The sequence below is a fragment of the Rhineura floridana genome, chromosome 4 (assembly GCF_030035675.1).
Source record: "Rhineura floridana isolate rRhiFlo1 chromosome 4, rRhiFlo1.hap2, whole genome shotgun sequence".
Classification (NCBI taxonomy): Eukaryota; Metazoa; Chordata; class Lepidosauria; order Squamata; family Rhineuridae; genus Rhineura; species Rhineura floridana.
Window position 1 is genome coordinate 186,070,730 of NC_084483.1, and position 19,469 is coordinate 186,090,198.

At 48.3% G+C, this 19,469-nt stretch overlaps 1 protein-coding gene across 4 annotated transcripts in view; it reads right to left on the bottom strand.

The window, feature by feature from the left end:
• Window positions 1-19,469, bottom strand: part of LOC133383898 (phosphofurin acidic cluster sorting protein 2-like) — a 241,831-nt gene that overhangs the window by 20,934 nt on the left and 201,428 nt on the right. For all 4 annotated transcript variants that reach the window (XM_061625494.1, XM_061625493.1, XM_061625492.1 and 1 more), the window contains exons 5-12: window positions 19,012-19,174; window positions 18,549-18,640; window positions 16,222-16,302; window positions 13,454-13,513; window positions 9,153-9,304; window positions 4,970-5,063; window positions 4,280-4,351; window positions 479-606 (exon numbers count right to left, since the gene is read on the bottom strand). In XM_061625494.1, coding sequence (XP_061481478.1) covers window positions 479-606; window positions 4,280-4,351; window positions 4,970-5,063; window positions 9,153-9,304; window positions 13,454-13,513; window positions 16,222-16,302; window positions 18,549-18,640; window positions 19,012-19,174 — 842 coding nt within the window. The remainder of the gene's footprint in view (window positions 1-478; window positions 607-4,279; window positions 4,352-4,969; window positions 5,064-9,152; window positions 9,305-13,453; window positions 13,514-16,221; window positions 16,303-18,548; window positions 18,641-19,011; window positions 19,175-19,469) is intronic.

Sequence of the window (19,469 nt, forward strand, 5' to 3'; positions counted from 1 at the left end):
AAGATCACCTGAAAACACTCCCTCCCACTGCTTTTAATATTTATGTGCCAATTTAGAGCTGGAAGGGTGTCCAAGGAGAGATTCTTGGTGGTTGCCCATCAAATTAATTCACATACAATTAATTACATTTTAGCCCTTTCAGGTGGCTTTCACGTAAGGTGTTTGAATCTAGTATCACCATGCTTTGTTCGCTCACTTTTTACAGATCGTCCACACAATACAGCCATCAAACCATTACTCTTGCATATGCACCCCATCCTGTCCTGCTCTTCTCCCGTTCCTTCTGGGATATAATTTATTTCAACTTTTAAAAAACAGGCATCCTCAAGAGCAGCGCACATTATTTGTGCAACCTCAATTTGCCAGTATGTGACTGAATCCCCCCCCGCCCCCCAAAACAGACACAGTCTGGAAGCGCCCAGCGCAGCTCCCATTCCACACCAGGCCAGCCACCAGCTGTGGACAAGGCCCTCTTTACCTGGGGGAAACGGTGGCTGGGAACTCAGGCTTGCTAATGCTGCCCAGCTGGCCTAGCCTGTCCACGCTGCTCTCCTTCAGGGCCGTCTCACCTGGACCTCCTGGGCAGGGTTCATCGACCTCCAGCTCCTGAGGGGATACACAGAAAGCACTGGGTGGATTTTTCTTCTTCTCTCTTTTTCCCCCCCGAGCACTGTGGTAACATCAAATGGCTGGTTTCCCTGGCCAGCCTCTCCCCCGCACAGTAAACAAGCACAAACACTTTTACCAGGTGGGTTTCCTCAGCAGACAAAACAAGAGGAAGCCCTCCTCACCTGCAAAACACCTGCCTCTTCCCAAACCACCAATGCACATTCCCAGCTAGGCGTCCACCCCACAGTTTTTGCAGGAATGAGTGTAGGAGTGGCCAGTGTGGTCCTTTCCAGAGGTTGCTAGACCTACAGTTCCCATCATCTCTCTCCATGCTGGCTGATGGGAGCTGGAGTCCAACAACATCTGGAGGGTGCTATGTTGGCTCCCCTTGTTCTAGAACAGGAATAGCCAACATGGTGTCCTCCAGATGCTGGTGGACTACAACTCTCAACATCCCTGACCATCAGCCACTCTCACTGAGACTGATGGGAGTTGTTGCCCAACAATATCTGGCAGGCACTGTGCAGGCTACCCTTGAACTAGGGCCACCTATACGAAACAGCCAAAGGCAGGAAACAGAAAAATTACAAGGGTCTTCTGGCTTAGGAGGAGAGCTCCTGCCCTATGGATGCTCTTTGAGCTATGGCCCTTCTACACAGCCATTCCCAAAGAATTTAGCAGGAAGGTGGTCACCCCACCCATTTAGGCATGGCACTGTCATTAATCAAAATGGAGACAATAGTCAAGAAATCAGAAGGAGGCTAGGACTGGGGAGGGCAGCTAGAAAAGATCCTCAAATGCAAAGATGTATCACTGAACACCAAAGTCAGGATCATTCAGACCATGGTATTCCCGATCTCTATGTATGGATGTGAAAGTTGGACAGTGAAAAAAGCGGTAAGAGAAAAATCAACTCATTTGAAATGTGGTGTTGGAGGAGAGCTTTGCGGATACCATGGACTGCGAAAAAGGCAAATAATTGGGTGTCAGAACAAATTAAACCAGAACTAACACTAGAAGCTAAAATGGTGAAACTGAGGTTATCATGCTTTGGACACATAATGAGAAGACATAATTCACTAGAAAAGTAAGGAGTTAACCTTTTTACTGTGGCTTTCAGTGGAAAATTATAACTGGAACTGTGGAAATGGTGCTGTAGTCTGTTTTTGGCATTGTCTGTTATGCTGAGTTATTGTTGCTTTGTGCTGGCAGTTCAGTAGTATTTTGAAATGAAGTAGATGGTTTAAATGGTTTTAAAATTGTATTTGACATAATGATGTAATGACAACAGAAGATTTATTTAACTTTAAAGTTGACAATGAGGACATTGAACTTGTCAAGGATTATCAATACCTTGGCACAGTCATTAACCAAAATGGAGACAATAGTCAAGAAATCAGAAGAAGGCTAGGACTGGGGAGAGCAGCTGTGAGAGAACTAGAAAAGGTCCTCAAATGCAAAGATGTGTCACTGAACACTAAAGTCAGGATCATTCAGACCATGGTATTCCCGATCTCTAAGTATGGATGTGAAAGTTGGACAGTGAAAAAGCAGATTAAGATAAAAATCAACTCATTTGAAATGTGGTGTTGGAGGAGAGCTTTGTGCATACCATGGACTGTGAAAAAGACAAATAATTGGGTGTTAAATTAAACCAGAACTATCACTAGAAGCTAAAATGATGAAACTGAAGTTATCATACTTTGGACACATCATGAGAAGACCTGATTCACTAGAAAAGACAATAATGCTGGGAAAAACAGAAAGGAGTAGAAAAAGAGGAAGGGCAAACAAGAGATGGATTGATACCATAAAGGAAGCCACAGACCTGAACTTACAAGATCCGAACAAGGCAGTTTATAACATGCTGTTGGAGGTCATTGATTCATTGGGTTGCCATAAGTCGTAATCAACTTGAAGGCATGTAACAACAAACTTCCTCCTTCTGAGAAGTTATCTAGCTACAGCTCTAGAGCTGTACTGTGCAAGACCCATCCAAGTGACTGCAAAGAGACCATGAGAAAGAATGTGGCAAGATGCCCAGAGGAAGCATCTTTCTGTCATGCACAGCCTGATGTGTTCCCGATGGCTCAGATGTGCACCACACTGCCCTCGTGTGGCCCAATGCGGCAGTGGCTTGGGCTGGGGTCACCTGCAAGCTGAGGTTGAGGTTGTGGCATCCTGCAGGCAGGAAGTGTCCTTGGGAATGGCTCACGGTTTCGTTTCTCTAGGGGGTACTGCTGTGCCAAATGTGGGAAAGCCATCCCCAGAAACCGCTCTGTTGCCACAACTACAGAGGCCTGACTGGCTTCAAGTGGAAGTCAGGCATTTAGTGTTGCTGGTCCCATCCTGTGGAATATTCCTCCAGCAGAAATTGGGAGGCATCCTCACTTTTGGCTTTCAGGCATCTCTTGAAGGCCTTTTCATGCCAACAGACCTAGGTGGCTGCTTGAAGTTTCTTGATTAGCTGGTCATCTAAACGATGATTTTGCATTCTTTTTATGGGGTTTTATGTTTTACTGCGCACATATCTACTGTTGTGCCCCACCTTGATATTTCATATGAGTTGGCAGTACATCAATATTTTTTATATCAATATTTTTTATTAAAGAAATAAACCAGCTGCCAGTGAAGCAACGGAATTAACACCCACTCTATGTAGTGATGGCCATCCTTTCGGATGGTTTTCAAAGAGGATTAGACAAATTCATGGAGGATGAGGCTTATCAATGGCTGCTAGCCATGACGGCTCTGGTCTGCCCACCATTGTCAGAGGCAGGGAGAGGGCTCTGGTGCTCATGCCCTGCTTGTGGGCTTCCCATGGGCATCTGGTTGGCTGAGAACAGGATGCTGGCCTAGATGAACCACAGGCCTGGTACATCACCCAGGCTCCTCTTCGGTTTTAAGTTCAAGGCAAGGCAGTAGACTGGCACACGATGAAGCTCCTATGAACTGCTGGGGACACAGATGGACAGTAGGAAGACTGCGCTCACGAGATGCTTCAAAGCCAAACGCCAAAGGCCTTTCCTTTCCAGTCTCCAGGCCTGTTGAGCTCTTGGAGAGTGAGGCGTTGGTGGCAGACTTGCCCGGGCTCCTTGGCTGAAGTTGAGCCCCAGCGGCTCGTGTCATTTTGAGGGATGGGCTGCGAAAGCCCCCAGCAGGATCCCCAGTGTAGTTGGGACCCTGGTCCATTTCTGTTCACAGCCACGGTGGTGTGTTCTTGCTTAAAATTTAATTGTTGTAAACCGCCGAGAGAGCTTCAGAATCAGTTACCTTGAGTGTGGCCAAATATTTAAATCAAGCAACGATGATCAGAAAGGACATGATGGGTCCGAAGGCCTGATTTATATGCTACCTGAAGTCATCTGACGCTTTACAGCTTATAGTTACTTTGTATTGTAAGTACTGTAAGCCAGTGCACTGTAAGAGATTTTGAAAGTGTACAACAATTGTAAAATGTATTTGTCTGTGTATTTGTATCTTGCTGTGAGTGCCTGCTATGGTCTGTTGACTATGCAATAAAGGCTGTTGATTGAGCTTCGGCTATGGGACAGTATACAAATGCAATAAATAAATAAATAAAATAAAATAAAATAAAATAAAATAAACATCAGCTTGGTAAAACCTTGCCCAGAAAGGGCTGGCTAATAACCTGACACACTGGACTCACCATAGCTGCCGTTTCCAGGGCGCTCTCATCTTGGGTGCGAGGGACACCCACTTTCCGCTTCTCCGCTTCTCCCTAAGCAATTGGGGGAGGGCGAGGAGGCAGGGTGGTGGTGGGGAATGAAAGATCAGATGAGTTAGCAGTGAGGATCTCTGGTCAGAGCATCTCCAAGAAGGGAGCAAAAGCAGGACGGTGCTGAGGACAGGAAAAACACACACACACACACCCAAATACACGTTGCTTTTGATCCAGGTGCCCCAGGAGAGGTCATGTGGCCGGGGGGGGATCTTCTGACCCCCAGCGCTGCAGGGACCAGGGTGAGCCCGGCGGCTGAGCAAGTGAGTCCAGTTAAGCCTGCTCCTAACCCACCTCTCCTATACTGGGAAAGGAAGCAGCTCATCCAGGAAAAGACAGGGGAAAGGGGAGGAGAAAGGTATATAGCAGGGATTGTTCCTAGCAGTAGGCAGGTTCCGGAGCCATGCTGGAGAACCTGTGGAATTGCAGGAGCTGATGGACGAAATCTCCCATCATTCCTCAGCACTGGCCATGCCAGCTGAGGCTGATGGGAGTTGGAGTCCAATACAGAAATGGCAGGCCACAGGTTCTCCACCACTGCTCTGGAGGATAGGCCTAGGCAGGCAGGCTGGTAGCAGGGGAAGAGACGGATGAAGAGGAGGAGGAGGAGTAACTCACAGGGCTGCCCGACTCTCGCTCCTGCCCTTTTTGGCCGTGCAGACTGCTGATCTCAGTCTGGGAACCAGAGTGAGAGACACCCTCAAAGAAGCGCCTGCAGGAGAAACAGACGGACGGACAGACAGAGAGACAGACAGACAGAAAGAGAAATGAGGAAGAAGTGAAGTCACCGTGACCCCGGCTCAAATCCCTCCCCAGCCTCTGCCCCCAGTGAGCACCACAAGCAAAGCCACCACCAGAGCCCTGGCCTTATGACGACACAAAAAGAGAGGTGAGGGGGGAGGGGGGAGGCAGGTCCTGGGGAGCACAGCAAAAACAGTCATTGCCTTTAGCAGAGAAAGGACACAACAGAGCAAAGCATCCCTGCTTCCAAGCAGAAAAAGTCACATCCTCCATGTTCAACTAAACTAGGGAGGGCCAGGATCTCTTCTCGATTGCCCCAAAGTGCAGGCCGAGGAATAATGGGCTCAACTTACAGGAAGCCAGATTTCGGCTGACCATCAGGAAAAACTTCCTAACGGTTACAGCGGCAAGACAATGGGACCAATTACCTAGGGAGGTGGTGGGCTCTCCAACACTGGAGACACTGAAGAGGCAGCTGGACAGCCATCTGTCAGATGTGTTGGATTCCTGCACTGAGGAGGGGGTTGGACTAGATGGCCTTATAGGACCCTTCCAACTCCACTGTTCTATGATACTATGAGCCTGATTTATACCAACCCAGTCCACTGCCCCAACTAGCTCAGTACTGTCTATACCAGGTGAGGGGAACCCCAGACCTGGGGGCCCAACTGTGGCCCTCCGGGCCTCTGTCTAGCTCAAGACTCCCCCAAGGCCACCCCCTCTGTAGCCCTGCTCTGCACCCTCCTTGAGTGATTTTGCTTGGCTGGAGTGCGTCCTTGAACCCTGACAAGGCCTCTTGGTTGCCTGGATGGAGAATATAAAGGTGTGTGAAGAAACTAGCCTAGCATACAAAAGTAACCCTGCCCGCTTTGCCTCTGGCCCTAACCACTGCTGACATGCGGAAAGTGGCTCAGCAGGGAACGTGGCCTCAGAGTTGAAAAAGGTCTCCCATCCTTGGCCTACACTGACGCAGCAGCTCTCCAGGATTTCAGGTAGAAGTCTCTCCCAGCCCTACCACGAGATGCCGGGGACTGAACCGGAGACCTCCAAAGCACCTGCTCTGCCGCTGAGCGACAGCCCTTTCCTGCACAAGTAAATGGAAACTGCAGGCAAAGGAGTTATACGGTTGTAAATCTGTGTAACCTTTCATGTGGTGGTGATGGTGGTGGGGACCCATCGCAAGATGAAAAGGCAAGCAAGAAGCCACAGAGGCAAAGGTAAGCAGGTCTGCTTGGGTTCTAGCCTGCACCTGGATTTATTTATAAAATTATTTTATTTATTCATTGCATTTACGTCCCACCTTTTCTCCAAGGAGCTCAAGGTGGCTTGCATGGTTCTCCCCCTCCTCATTTAATCCCCGCAACACAGCCCCGTAAAGTAGGTTAGACTGTGAGGCAGTGATTGGCCCAAGGTCACCCAGTGAGCTTCATGGCTCAGTGGGGATTTGAACCTTGGTCTCCCAGGTCCTAGTCCAACACTCTAACCACTATACCACACTGGCTCTCAACCAAACTGCAACATCTGGACCGAGGACCAGCCTGCTTGCTGTAAGGGCCTCTGCAAGGCGTCAGAAGAGGACTAAGACTGTTTCTGACTTAAGATCTGAGACAGCCTCAACCGCTCCCCTCCCCCGCACTGCACCAGCCTGTTCCTGATGCATCAGAGCTTGAACAACAGACAGTTCTGAAGCCGCCACACAATTACTGGGAAGAGCAAATACAAGTGAGGCTTGGAGCTCCAGAAGATGCCTGAGGAGACAAGCTCTTTCAGACTTGTAATGAGACCAGCCTCAAAGCAAGGCAAGAGTACCCTGGGGAACAGCAGAAGAGCCATCAGTTGGCTACTGCAACCAAAAGGGTTTTCTGACAGCTTAGGAGACAATGCTAAGTGCCTTAAATACAGGCTGGCAACACTTCTTCAGATGGAGATATTTGGGAGAAATCCCTAGGAACCCTCACACAAGTGCCATCTTTGACACTATGAAGTGCGTTCCGCAGACCTGCTAAAACAAACAAACCTTTCCTTGAGCCGCCTATGGCGAGTAAGAATTGCCTCCAGGTGACCAGTCAGGGAGGTTTTTGTTAAATTGGGAGAGAGTTGTTTCTCCTGTTCCTTTCAGGTCATCAGTGAGCTACAAGGCATTTAAGAAGAGTATGTGGCAACCACGCAGGGGTGAGTTTCTTTACAAGGATGAAGGACAAAGTCCTTCACATGCCCCATGGACATCTTTGTGGCCACTCAAGATGCCCCACTGTTGTCCATGCTTGAAGTTCAATATACAAGAGGTCATTCCTAGCAGCTCCTCCATTACTATAGAGCTCTGCCTTCCAGCATCCTGCTTCACACAGTGGACACCAGTTGCATCCAGGAAGCTTCACAAGTCCTGCCCCCCCCCCCGCCCGGCATTGACTATAGAGTTGGAGGTACCAATCTGCCGTCGGGGCTAACAGCCCATTGGATTAATGTATCCTCCATTAATTTGTCCAATCTCTCTTGAAAACCACCAAAGCCAGTGGTGGGGAATCTGTGGCTTCCCCAGATGTTGCTGGACTCCATTGGCTCCCAGTCAGCATGCCCATGGATGATGACAGTCAAGAGTCCAGTACCATCAGGGTGGGGGGGAGCCACAGGTTCACGATCCCTGTTTTAAGCTGGTGAACATCACCACATCTGGCAGCAACAAATCCTATAAATAAATTAATGCACTGTGCAAAAAACTGCATTATTTCACCTGTCCTGAACCAACTGCCAATCAATTTCCTTGGATGACTCCTCCTTATTGTTATGAAAGTGGGAGAAATGAGCCCTCTCTCTTTCCTCACATGATGCATACTTTTCTAAACCTCTGTCACAGGGCTGGGGAACCTGTGGCCCTGCAGATGCTGTTGTGACTGCAGCTCCCATCAATCCTGGACAACTGGCCATGCCAGCTGGGGCAGCTGGAATTTGGGAGTCCAGCAACATCTGGAGACAGCATTCCAGCCCTGATTTATCATTCCCCTCCTCCTCTTCCTCCAACAGTTATCTTTCTTCTGAACCAAAAAGTTCCAAATGTTTTCGTCTTTTTTGTTAGGGGAGTTACTGATCATTTGGTTGCACCTTTTCCAGCTCCACAATGCCCGTTTTGAGAAAGGGGATCTGCAAGATCAGAATATGAAATTACAGGCAGAATTCAACTACTGTGTCCCGTTGACACAAGGATTTCCTCTTGTGCCACGGGATTTCTCCCCTTTTCCTTCCCCTGCACGTCTCCCATGCCCTCCCCAAATCTGCTCCAGAGGGTTGGGGAGCCCCTAGAAAAGATATAGGGGCCATCCAGGTCGAGGAAAGGGGGAGAACGTTCCGTTGCCCAATGAGAAATCCTCCAGCCTCGGCACTATGTTGGGTTCCAGGTGTTCTGTCTCTTCTCATTGCTACACGATGGCCCCAAAGGCTACCAGCCTCACAAGAGAACAAGCCATTCAAGCACAGCCGCTGAATGAGGTGACTGGGTCTATCTCCTCTGTTGAGCTCTGAGGTACGGCTGTTCCCTCCCCCTCTTCCTCTCCGCCCTTCCTCCAGGCGCATGCAAGAGGGCTGGTTCCCAAGCAGAGATAGATGCGATCGTAACACACACACCCTCCCTCCGGCAGTGCAGTCGCCATGTGGGTGCTTTGCTACTCAATCAATTCCCCGCTCGTCTCTTGCGGCTGATGCAGGGCTCTCTATCAGCCTGTCAAATCCAAGGTCAGCCTCAAGTTATTGGCATCTATCACTGAGCTCCTTTATAGTCCCAAACCTCCTTCTTTCTCTCAAGAAAATGAATCAGAAACACAGAAGCCGTGTCTGGAAAGTCACGCACTCACACCCTGCTGTTGGGACGCCAGCAAGGAGACCAGCTGCACCGTGTGACAGGAGGCCAAGAGTCCTGTTTCTAGCACAGGGGCTGGGTGGGGGCTTGCTTGACCTTTGGGGATGGAGGTGGCGGCCTCTGGAGCACAGGGAAAGCCCTCGCAACCTGCAAGACTCACACTGCCATGGCCCACAAAGCCCAAGCCGCTCTTACTCCGCTGCCTCTTACCTCAGGGTAGGCTTAGGAGTGCTGTGGATGCTTTCGTTATCCTCTGTCTCAGGGCCACTGTCGCTGTTGTTGCACTCCTCGAGGCTATCATAGAGCAGGCCCAGGTCCTCTTCTGCCTCTTGGGTCTGATCCACTGGGTCAGAATCCAGGACCTGCAGAATCCAAATCAATCAGTGGGGTGTGGGTGGAAACACGGATGCTACGAGACAATGTTTTATTTACGTCGCCATTTACACCCTGTCTTGCTATGACAAAACTTCAAACTGAATGAAGTCATCGACCTGTCGTAATCCATTCTTTTCATCATCTAGGCACAGGGGTGGGCAAACTCAGGTCCCGCCAGGCCATTCTATCTTCCCTTGGGGCCATGTTCTCTCCCCAGGACCCTCCCCCTCCTCCACCATACCCCCTCCCTGGCCCTGCTCCACACCCTCCTCAAGCACTTCTGTCTAGCTGGAATGCCTCCTTGAATGGGAATAAAGTCTCTTGCTGGCCCAGATGGAGGATGGAGAGAAGCGAGTGCGGTATGGGGATGTACAAACCTCCAGCTTTTGCATGGCTGGAATGTAGCCTATTGAGCAAAGGTAAGAGGCACATGCTCTGCTCCACCCGTTTTTGCTTCTGGCCACACCCACTACTGGCATGGAGCCCCCAGAATGTAGCCCCTTGAGCCAAAAATGGCTCCCCACCCCGTCTTATAAAAGCGGATTTGTCCTCCATCATCTCGTTTGGGAGACATACTTACCTAGCACATGAAAGTAACCCGCTTTACAAGACTTTGGAACTATGGCTTAATTTATATTTGTTATATGCTCTCTTATCCACATTTGTTTTCTGTGGATTTGTTTTGTCTGTTTTGTCATCTTGCAATATATATATAATTTGTACTTCTTTTTTAAAAAATAAAACAATTACCAGATTCTATATAAAAATGTCTACATGGGGAGTTCTGAGAAGACTAACAGCTCTGAGTACTAAAGCATCTAGTTAAATACAGTAAACCTCTGAAGATCTCAGCTCACTTTCCAGTCAATATTTTAAAATGTTCTCTCATCTGAGATACATTTCAAAGGCAGAATAATATTATGCCAAAATAAGCTAGTCATTGTAAGATGTCTATTTATCTTTAAGAATGTGTGCTTGGGTTTGCTTTTTTCCTCTTCCCTCTTCATCCCTTTTCCCTTTTGTGTCATCTCTCTCTCTCTCTCTCTCTCTCTAGTCTCTCTTTCTCTCTCTCTAGATTGTAACCCTGTGCTAGTTGTAATCTGCTCTGGGAGACTTTTTGACTGAAGAGCCGGCCACAAAAATCCTATAAATAGCACAAACTCAAACCAGATCATAGGGAAGGAATGAGAGAACCTGGAAGAACATTCCTGCAGTATCCTCGTCTACCCGAGTGTCTAAGGCAAGTGGGGTTTGCATTCCACTCTGTAATGCCAGTCAAACATCAAACGATGATCTAATGAATTCTGGGGAGGGGCAGATCCCATCTTGCTCCCCTAATATGGTGATTGGTAAGAGCCAGAGTCTGCAGACTCTGCCCATTTTTTTAGCTCTTCAGAACCAGACACCACCATTCATTTGTCCTTTCGCTCTAGCTGCAGCTGTGTCTGATATTTCTGATCAACCTGATGCAATCAAACAGATGAAATCCAGCCAGGAGCTGTGCTCCCCCCCACCCCATAACAGCATCTGCCAGGTCCTGCTTGGAAACCCTTAATGATGACATTTCTGTGACCTGAAGCCAGCTGAGAAACCAAGACAAACAAGATAATAAAATAATATTACAAGGAGCAATATATTGGCCATAGGGAGATGTTTGGCAGGATTTAAACTTTTTTTTTTTTTGGATCAGAGAAGATGGCATTAAAACAGCATGTTAATGGCATTTGCAGACATTACTAATGAGGAAAGCTGTAAATGCTAAATAAGGACAGGATAAAATGATTAAAAAAAGAGACATACAGCAAGATTAGGAGGTGGGGGGACAGGCAGGAAATAACAAGCTAACTGTACGCTGCAGGTTGGGAGGAGGAAGGGTTAACCTACTTCTTATGAATGAAGGGTGGGGTGAATCTTTCTTGTCTTAGTGAAAATCCCATGCTCACCTCAGCTATGAACATACAAAGCAGATTTATACTGAGTGAAGCCAGTGGCCCACCTCGTCCAGGACAACCAGCTGCAACCGGCAGTGGTCCTCCAAGGCCCCAAACTCTGCTGCCAGAGTCTCTTGTAAGCTGCAGATGCTGGAGAAGGCGCCTTCCATGCTCAAAGCATGTGCTGCAGAGCAGAGGGAAAGAAGGGAAGCAGGGCCACACCATCGGCTCTGCAGAGAGACCAGCTGCCTTGGCTTTCCTTGAACAGTGGCCCAGCAGGGCCATTCCACCAGTCTGCAGCAGCGGGAGATAAGGGCAGCAGGGCTATTCTGCTGGCTCTGCTGAGAAACCAGCACCTCCTCTCCCTGAACTGTTTCCATTCCAACAGGTCCTTATAAGAACTCTGCAACTTATAGAATTGGTGCCTGAGTTTGCTTCTCCTCCCTTTTTCCTTTTGTGCATCTTTTATAATGTACACCTGAGATCAGGGACTGCCTTCTTTTATTACTGAACCATAAGCCACTCTGGGGGCCTTTTCAGCTGAAGAGTTTGGGGAGGGGGGAAGCATTGGATGATTACAATTGGATGATGGGCTCCTGCTGGGAGGAAGGGTGGGATATAAATCAAATAATAAATAATAAATAAATAAAATGGAAATGGACTGCCTTCAAGTTGATCCTGACTTATGGGCAACCCTATGAACAGGGTTTTCATGGTAAGCGGTATTCAGAGGTGGTTTACCATTGCCTTCCTCAGAGGCTGAGAGGCAGTGACTGGCCCAAGGTCACCAAGGGAGCTTCATGGCTGTGTGGGGATTCGAACCCTGCTGTCCCAGGTTGTAGTCCAACACTCTTAACCACTACACCACACTGGCTCCCAATAAATAAAATAATACTAATAAAATATATCCACTGAGCTATGCCCCATTCCCACATATAGGACTCCACGTGCATAGATATTTTTTGTCAGTCTCTAGGCCAGCCTTTCCCAACCAGTGTGCCTCCAGATGTTGTTGGACCACAATTCCCATCTTTCCTGACCATTGGCAATGCTGGCTGAGGCTGATGGGAGTTGTGGTCCAACAACACCTGGAGGCACACTGGTTGGGAAAGGCTGTTCTAGAGCATTTGCTGTATGCCATGCTGTGACAAGTGTTGACATCCAGATCTCATCTCCCAAGGAACACAGGAGGCCGTCTACAGCCAGAGGGGTGGGAACAGAGGCCCAGGGGAAATGCGGCCCTCTGGGTCTCCAGGACTCTCCGCAGGTCGCATCCCCCACTGGCCCTGCTTAGTGCCCTGAATGTTTTTCCTTGGCTGGGATCTGCCCTTGAACTCTGACAATGCCTCCTGCGTGTCTGGATGGAGAGAGAGAGAGAGAAAGAGAGAGAGAGAGAGAGAGAGAGAGAGAGAGAGAGAGAGAGAGAGAGAGAGGGTTGCATGTGTAGAAACTAGCCTACTGTAGAAAAGCAAAATTTACACCCGTTGTTTCCCCCCCTTTTGCCTCTGACCCTGCCCACCACTGGCATGTGGAAGGCAGAAGCTGCCCAGAAGGGAATGTGGCCCTCAGGCTGAAAAAAGGTTCCCTGCCCCTACGGATGAAAAGATCTGTCAAGTTTGGTTCTCTCAATTTCCCATTTTTCCAATCTTAAATTCAGTTCTCCACCTTTCTGCAGCAATTCACCGTTTCCCCCCCTGCCCAGAAAAAACCCTCATGAAAATCATTCAGCAATTTAGCGTGAACTTCTCCTCATAAATACATTTTTGTCTGCAGTTTTGACTAATAAACACATCCTTTCCAACAATTTCTCCTAATACAATGCATTTAGTGTGTCATTTTCACTCATATATTCACTTTTATGCACACTTTCCCCTAATATACGTATTTGTGTACGTCTTGTTGGGATGGTGAACTGCATTGCAAAATTTGGATAAGTGCGAATTTCGAAGGACGGCTGCGTTTCGGATCTCGTGTCATTCCAGAAAGTGTGAACTCGTCTTCAAATGCAAACTGAATCAAATTTCTGCCCTATCTTTACCTACTCCTGGTCTACAGGCACAAAGGCCGCAGGAGGCTCCTGGTCACAGAGTGCCTGTTGCCCCACGAGAGGCTGCAGGGATTGCTCCTGCACACAAGTACCTCTACAGCGAGGGGGAGGGGGAGAAGAGCGGAAGCACAGACAGGGACAGGCGCGCCGTCTCTTACCTCGTCCGTCACTTTAAACCTCTTCAGCAAGGCAACAAATTTCTGCTTGAAGTTTGGTTGCTAAAATGAAAATGAATTGTGTCTATGTAGAAAACATTCCAATCACAGTGTCATCCCACCTGCCCCAGCTACAAATGCATGCTATGCTATGCTTGCTTTTTTAAACATTTTTCTGAAGGCGACCAGGATTTAATTCATAGATTAGCCAAACTCCCCCCCAAAATCTAAGCAAGCCCTGCTCCAGATCTTGGGGTGCCTTGGGCAGGCTCTCCCCTCAACACTAATCACCCCTTGCCCAGTGCCCACTACTCTCTTGGGCCTCCCAGCAAAGGTGCTGCTCCAGTTATCACCTTCCCTGCCCCCGACTGCTCACAGGCTTACCCAGTGGCGGCCCTGCGACTGGCCAGGTGGTGAGCAGACGTTCCGATGACTGTCCGATACACGCCCGCCACTCGGTAAACCCACGAGCAAGAGCACAAGCGGAAGATCTGGCATAGCTACCAGCCTCCCCCTCATGCTCACTCATCACCTGGCAGCAGGGCCTTTCCTGGGCCCTAGGCACTTTTGCCTTCGTGAGCCCCTTCCTCCATAATAATATCAATATTAAAATTTATTTTTCATATAACTTTAAATACTTCAACATTTTATTTTTTTGTTTTAGGCAAAATTTAATAGATTTTCGTGGCCCCTAAAAATTTCATTTTTTTCTGATGTGAGAAAAAAATTAAAAGATTTTCTTCAACCCTAAAAGTTCATTTTTTCCCCTTCTGATTTTAAAAGAAATTAAAACATTTTTGTGGGCCCCTAAAAGTATTGTGGGCCCTAGGCACCATACCTACTGTGCCTAATGGATAAGTCGGCCCTGCCTGGCAGCAGTGGAATGCAAGGGAGAGGCTCACAGCTGCACCAACTGCAGGGGCCCCTAGTGCATAACATATGGAGGCCAAACGCAGAACCGACTGTCATATCCGAGGTACAGTGCTGAGACAAATGCAGGAATGAAAGCAGGAGAAAATTATGGTGTATCTGATGACTGTAGGCCCAGGGATCACATGCAAAGGCCTTCCTCTTCTCCCAGGACTTTGAATTACAATCTATCAGGTGTGTCAGGGTTTTTGTGTGTGTTTATTTTCCACACCTCTTGCTGTGTTCTTATGCTGGTTTTAACTGCTGAGTTTTGTGCTGGTTTTAGTTGGGGCTTTTGGCTGAGTTTTCTGTTTTGTGAGTTTTGTTTATCTGAAGAGTTTTTACTGTGTTTTGTATTTTACTGTGCATATAAGCTGCCCAGAGGACTCAGTTGGAAGGGTGGTACATACATGTAATCAAGAAAGACGTGACAGGGGTCGGGGTGGGTGGAGTTGCTGGCAAATAATCCAGCATGCCAGGAGCCAACACTGGGCCGGCCCCTTTTTGTGCCTGTTACAACAGGTGCAGGAAACCTTTGGCCCTCCAGATGTTGCTGAACTACAACTCCCATCATCCCTGACTGTTGGCCATCCTTGCTGGGGCTGATGGGGATTGTAGTTCAGCAACATCCGGAGGGCCAAAGGTTCCCCACACCTCTGTTACATCTTCCTACATGGATGTCACTTCTCTTGCATATGTTGTAACACATCCCAGTGCTACATGTGTATAAAATGTGGCATCTTTCCTAATTTTGGAACTGCCTTGTCCTCTTGCACTGCCCTTTCTCTAACCTTTCCACAAAATCCAGAGATGCAGGAACATAGAATGCTGCCTTATACCATTGGTCCATCTAGATCAGTGTTGTCTACACTGACTGGCAGTGTCTCTCCAAGATTTCAGACAGGGATCTCTCCCAACCCTACCTGGAGATGCCAGGGATTGAACCTGGGATCTTCTGCATGCAAAGCAGATTCTCTATTTCTGCGCTACAGCATTGTCATTGTTTGCAATACGCGAGTGCTTAATATATAGGAGGGTCTAGTAGTGAACAGCAAGATCTTTGTTCAGAGGTCTCACGATGCACAAGGCCAAAATATAGATTGGGGGGGGGATGTCAAGACCCATTATCATCCCAGCCCTGCCAGAGCTGTCATTCCACTGACAAGCCAACCTTTAAGTCTAAAGGCATGTGGGTGGGACAGCTAACTGTGTGCACTTAAGTGAGCCAGCGCTGCACATAAGCAGGTGCATGGGTAGCCTGCCATGTAGACAGCCATGTGGATGGAGGGATGTGGGGGTCATGAAGCAAGAGTGGACCAAAGGGTGCATGGATGGCATGAAAATATCACGACTGCTGAACAGCAGCTGCCACAACAGCATGTGTTAAAGCACAGGCGGGGAACCTGTGGCTTTCCGGATATTGCGGGACTCCGGTTCCAGTTAGACCCAACCAGCATGGCCAATGGTCAGGGATGATGGGAGTTGTAGTCCAAAAGACCTGGAGGGGACCAGGTTAGAAAAGGCTGTTATATAGGATAAATGAATCCTACAGCTGTATGAATTATGCAGATTAAGCACATTTGCTTATTTTGCACAATTTATTCTGCTTCTACTAATCTTGGGGAAAGGGTTGAAGAAGAGCTTGTTTTCCCTTGGTAACCATCAGCGCATCTATGGAGGCACATCAGGCCACAGCATACCAACAAGTTCAACTGCTCTAGCCTCAGCTCTATCCCCTAGGGCGCCACCTGCTGGGGGATCAGAGCGCCCCCCACACCTAGTCTGTTCTGCCAGGAGCAAAAGGAACTCCAACCCACCCACCCCAATCTCCCCTTTGGAAAAACAAGGAAAGCTGTTTTTACTCTGGTCATCGACGTGGTTCTGATCATTTTCCGCCTGGCTTTTTTTGGCTTCCTCACTTCATCCTCTTCGTCATATAAATCCTGGACAACAAGAGATGACAGCACAGAATCAGAAGTCATCAGGCATTTCAGGCCAGGGAGTTTCAAACTTGTTCTGGGGTTCCTTGAGAGCTTATCAGGGTTCCCCAATTAAAAGATTAATAATAGCAGACAAGCCTCCCCGAAGGCAGCTTGCTAACCATGATGCATCTTCCCCTGAAACAAGTAATCCTTGGGAGTACATTGGAAATCAAGGTGATGGGAAAGCTCAAAGGGCTTGGACAGCACCCAGTGTGAGCTGAGAATGCCTCTTAGAACATCCTAGTGGCAGCACTCATAGAAAATGCTAACCTTCTTTTAACCATGGTTTGTTCAACAAACTATGAGCTATCTCACAGATGAGCAAGCAAGCCATGGCTCTTTTCTCAAAATGTGCTCTTAGCTTGTGCCTCTCTGGCTTGGCAGGCATCTGGGGTAGAGCAGCCAAACAAACCATGATTAAGCAAGGTCGCTAGGTTCAGACATAACACCAACCCATAGTTTAAACAAGCCACAGTTCCTAAGCCAACAACAAACCATAGCTTCACACTGTGACTTGTTGCCAGAAAACAAAACCATGATTAGTCTTGCTGGCCTAGGTTCTGTCATTCAAACAAACCACAGTGTGGCTAAACAATAGCTTATCTTACTATATGAGCCAGGCCTCTGAGACTTCCGCAAAATGGGGAGTTCAGGGGTTCCTGAGCAAAAAAGTCCAAGAGGGAAGTCTTTCCTATAGGGAGAAAAAAGCCACCATTTGGTGTAAAGTGTATTCTTCAGGGAATAGGGATGATCAACCTAAAACAATTTTAATAACTCTATTCCAGTTGTTCTTTTGCATTCCCTTCCTCTTTGCCTCGAGGAGGATGGATTCATCTCTTGTCACCAGGATCCTCTTTTTACTCCCCCAACTGCTTCCAGCTCTCCTCCCATTGCTGCACAGTGTGACCACTTCATTATTTCTGGTAAGCCTTAGTGCTGTAGTAGCCTCCTGTGGGTCTCTAGCCCTTGTGCTACAATAGGGTAGAATGTCCATCTACTTAAGACAAAGATAAAGAATCTGCAGCCCTCCAGGTGTTCTCAGATGCCATCAGCCTCAGCCAGCACTGCCAATGGTCAGGGATGATGGGAGCTGTAGTCCAACAACATATGGAGAGCCACAGGTTCCCCATCCTTGTCTTAAGATGATAACGGCAAACTGTAGCAAGCAGTTGGCAAATGTGGGAAGAAAGGAGTAAAGGCAGCAGATGACGGTCATGTTATTAAATACTATTTGTGTGGCAGAGAAAAATTCCACCGCATCTCAGATCTCACGGACTAGGTCAGCCTTTCCCAACTAGTGGGCCACCAGATGTTGTTGGACCACAATTCCCATCTTTCCTGACCATTGGCAATGCTGGCTGAGGCTGATGGGAGTTGTGGTCCAACAACACCTGGTGGCCCACTAGTTGGGAAAGGCTGGACTAGGTCTCTTGCTGTAACCACCATCTGCTATCATTTCTTTTCATCCCTCTCTCGGTTTGAGCTACAGACTAGGGGTGGGGAACCTCAGGCCTGGGGGCCAAATGTGGCCCTCCAGGCCTCTCTATCTGGCCCCAAGAACTCTCTGCAGGCCACACCCCTCAGTGGCCCCGCTTATCACCCGACTGGGTATGCCTGGCTGAAACGTGTCCTTGAATGCCAACAGTGTTTCCTGCTTGTCTGGATGAAGGGCAGAGAGCGGTGTGTGGGTCTGTGCAGAAATTAGCCTGTTGCACAAAGGTGACATTTACATTCACTGCCTTGCCTGTTTTTGCCCCTGAACTCACCCACCACTGGCATGCGGCCCTTAAAAAAGGCTGCCCAGAAGGGAATGCGGCCCTTAGACTAAACAGGTTTCCCACCCCTGAGCTAAACCATTCTACATCGTTGATAGTGACAGTGCACAGAGGCTGGGCACAGATGCACTGAGAAAGCAGGATCAAAGGCATCAGCAGCATTTGGGGAAGAAACAAGAAGTCATGCGGGGCATCAAAGTGCCAGCCCCTCATAACGGGAAAGGACAGCATGGAGAGATAAGGTGGCCTATTTGGTGCCCTCCAGATACTGTTGGACAACATCTCCCATCAGCCCCAGCCAGCAAAACCAATGGTCAAGAATGTAATCCAGCAACATCTGGAGGGCAGCAGATGGGCTCTCTGCCTTAGAAGAAAGGTGAGACACAAATATGATAGACAGACAGACAGACAAGAGGGTAGGTGGGTAGCTACCTGGCCTTGCACTGCATCGTCACTGGCTTCCTGCTCAGAGGAAAAGCTATCATCCTCTTCTTCAGAGTAGTTATCAATATCTGGAGAACGATCTGAAATGGGAAAATACGGAGACCGTGAGCAACCTGTCCTGAACCAGTAAGAGGAAAAGGAAGAAAATATAACACAGAGGCGGAGAGCACTGGCGTTAGGGCTTAGAAGCTTGCTGCTGATGGTAGGGAGCCACTGTAAGGATTTTGGAAGCAGCTGACACAAGCAAAGTGACAGAAAAGAAGGCATGTTTAGTAAATAAAGCCATTCTGGACTGATCTGGGGAATGGATAAATGCCATAGGACCAAGAGTCAGTAAAGGTACAGATGAAATTTGTATGAGAACCTGATGAAAAGGCAACTAGCTCAGAGATCAAAGGAATCTTCAATTAAACTCTGCCAGGTGGAGCTCTAGGAAGGAATAATACATTACCGGAAGCTTTGATTTTGGGGCCAGAGGGGACGTTTCCATCTTCATGGTCAATGGGTTGGCTAGAAAGGGAGTAAATGCTGATTTCGGCTACCCGGATGCTCACATCCTTGATGTTGCTGTGCAGGCCCAGGAGTTGCCCTCCATCTGTTGGGTGCTGCATTACCTGGATAAGGGATAGATGATGCTCAGCACACAAGAGGAGGCCTCTAGAGCAGGCCAGTGCCCTCCCATATACAGGAGAAGTTCTATATATGAGATGCATGTATAAGAGGACCTCCATGTAGAGGAGGTGCAGGGGACCTGTGGCACTCCAGATGTTGCTGAACTCCCATCATTCCTAGCTATTGGCCACGCTTGCTAGGGCTGATGGGAACTGCAGTTCAGCAACATATGAGGGGCCACAGGTTTCCCACCCTTGATATAGAGGAGGAGCTCCATATATAAGATCCATGTAGAGC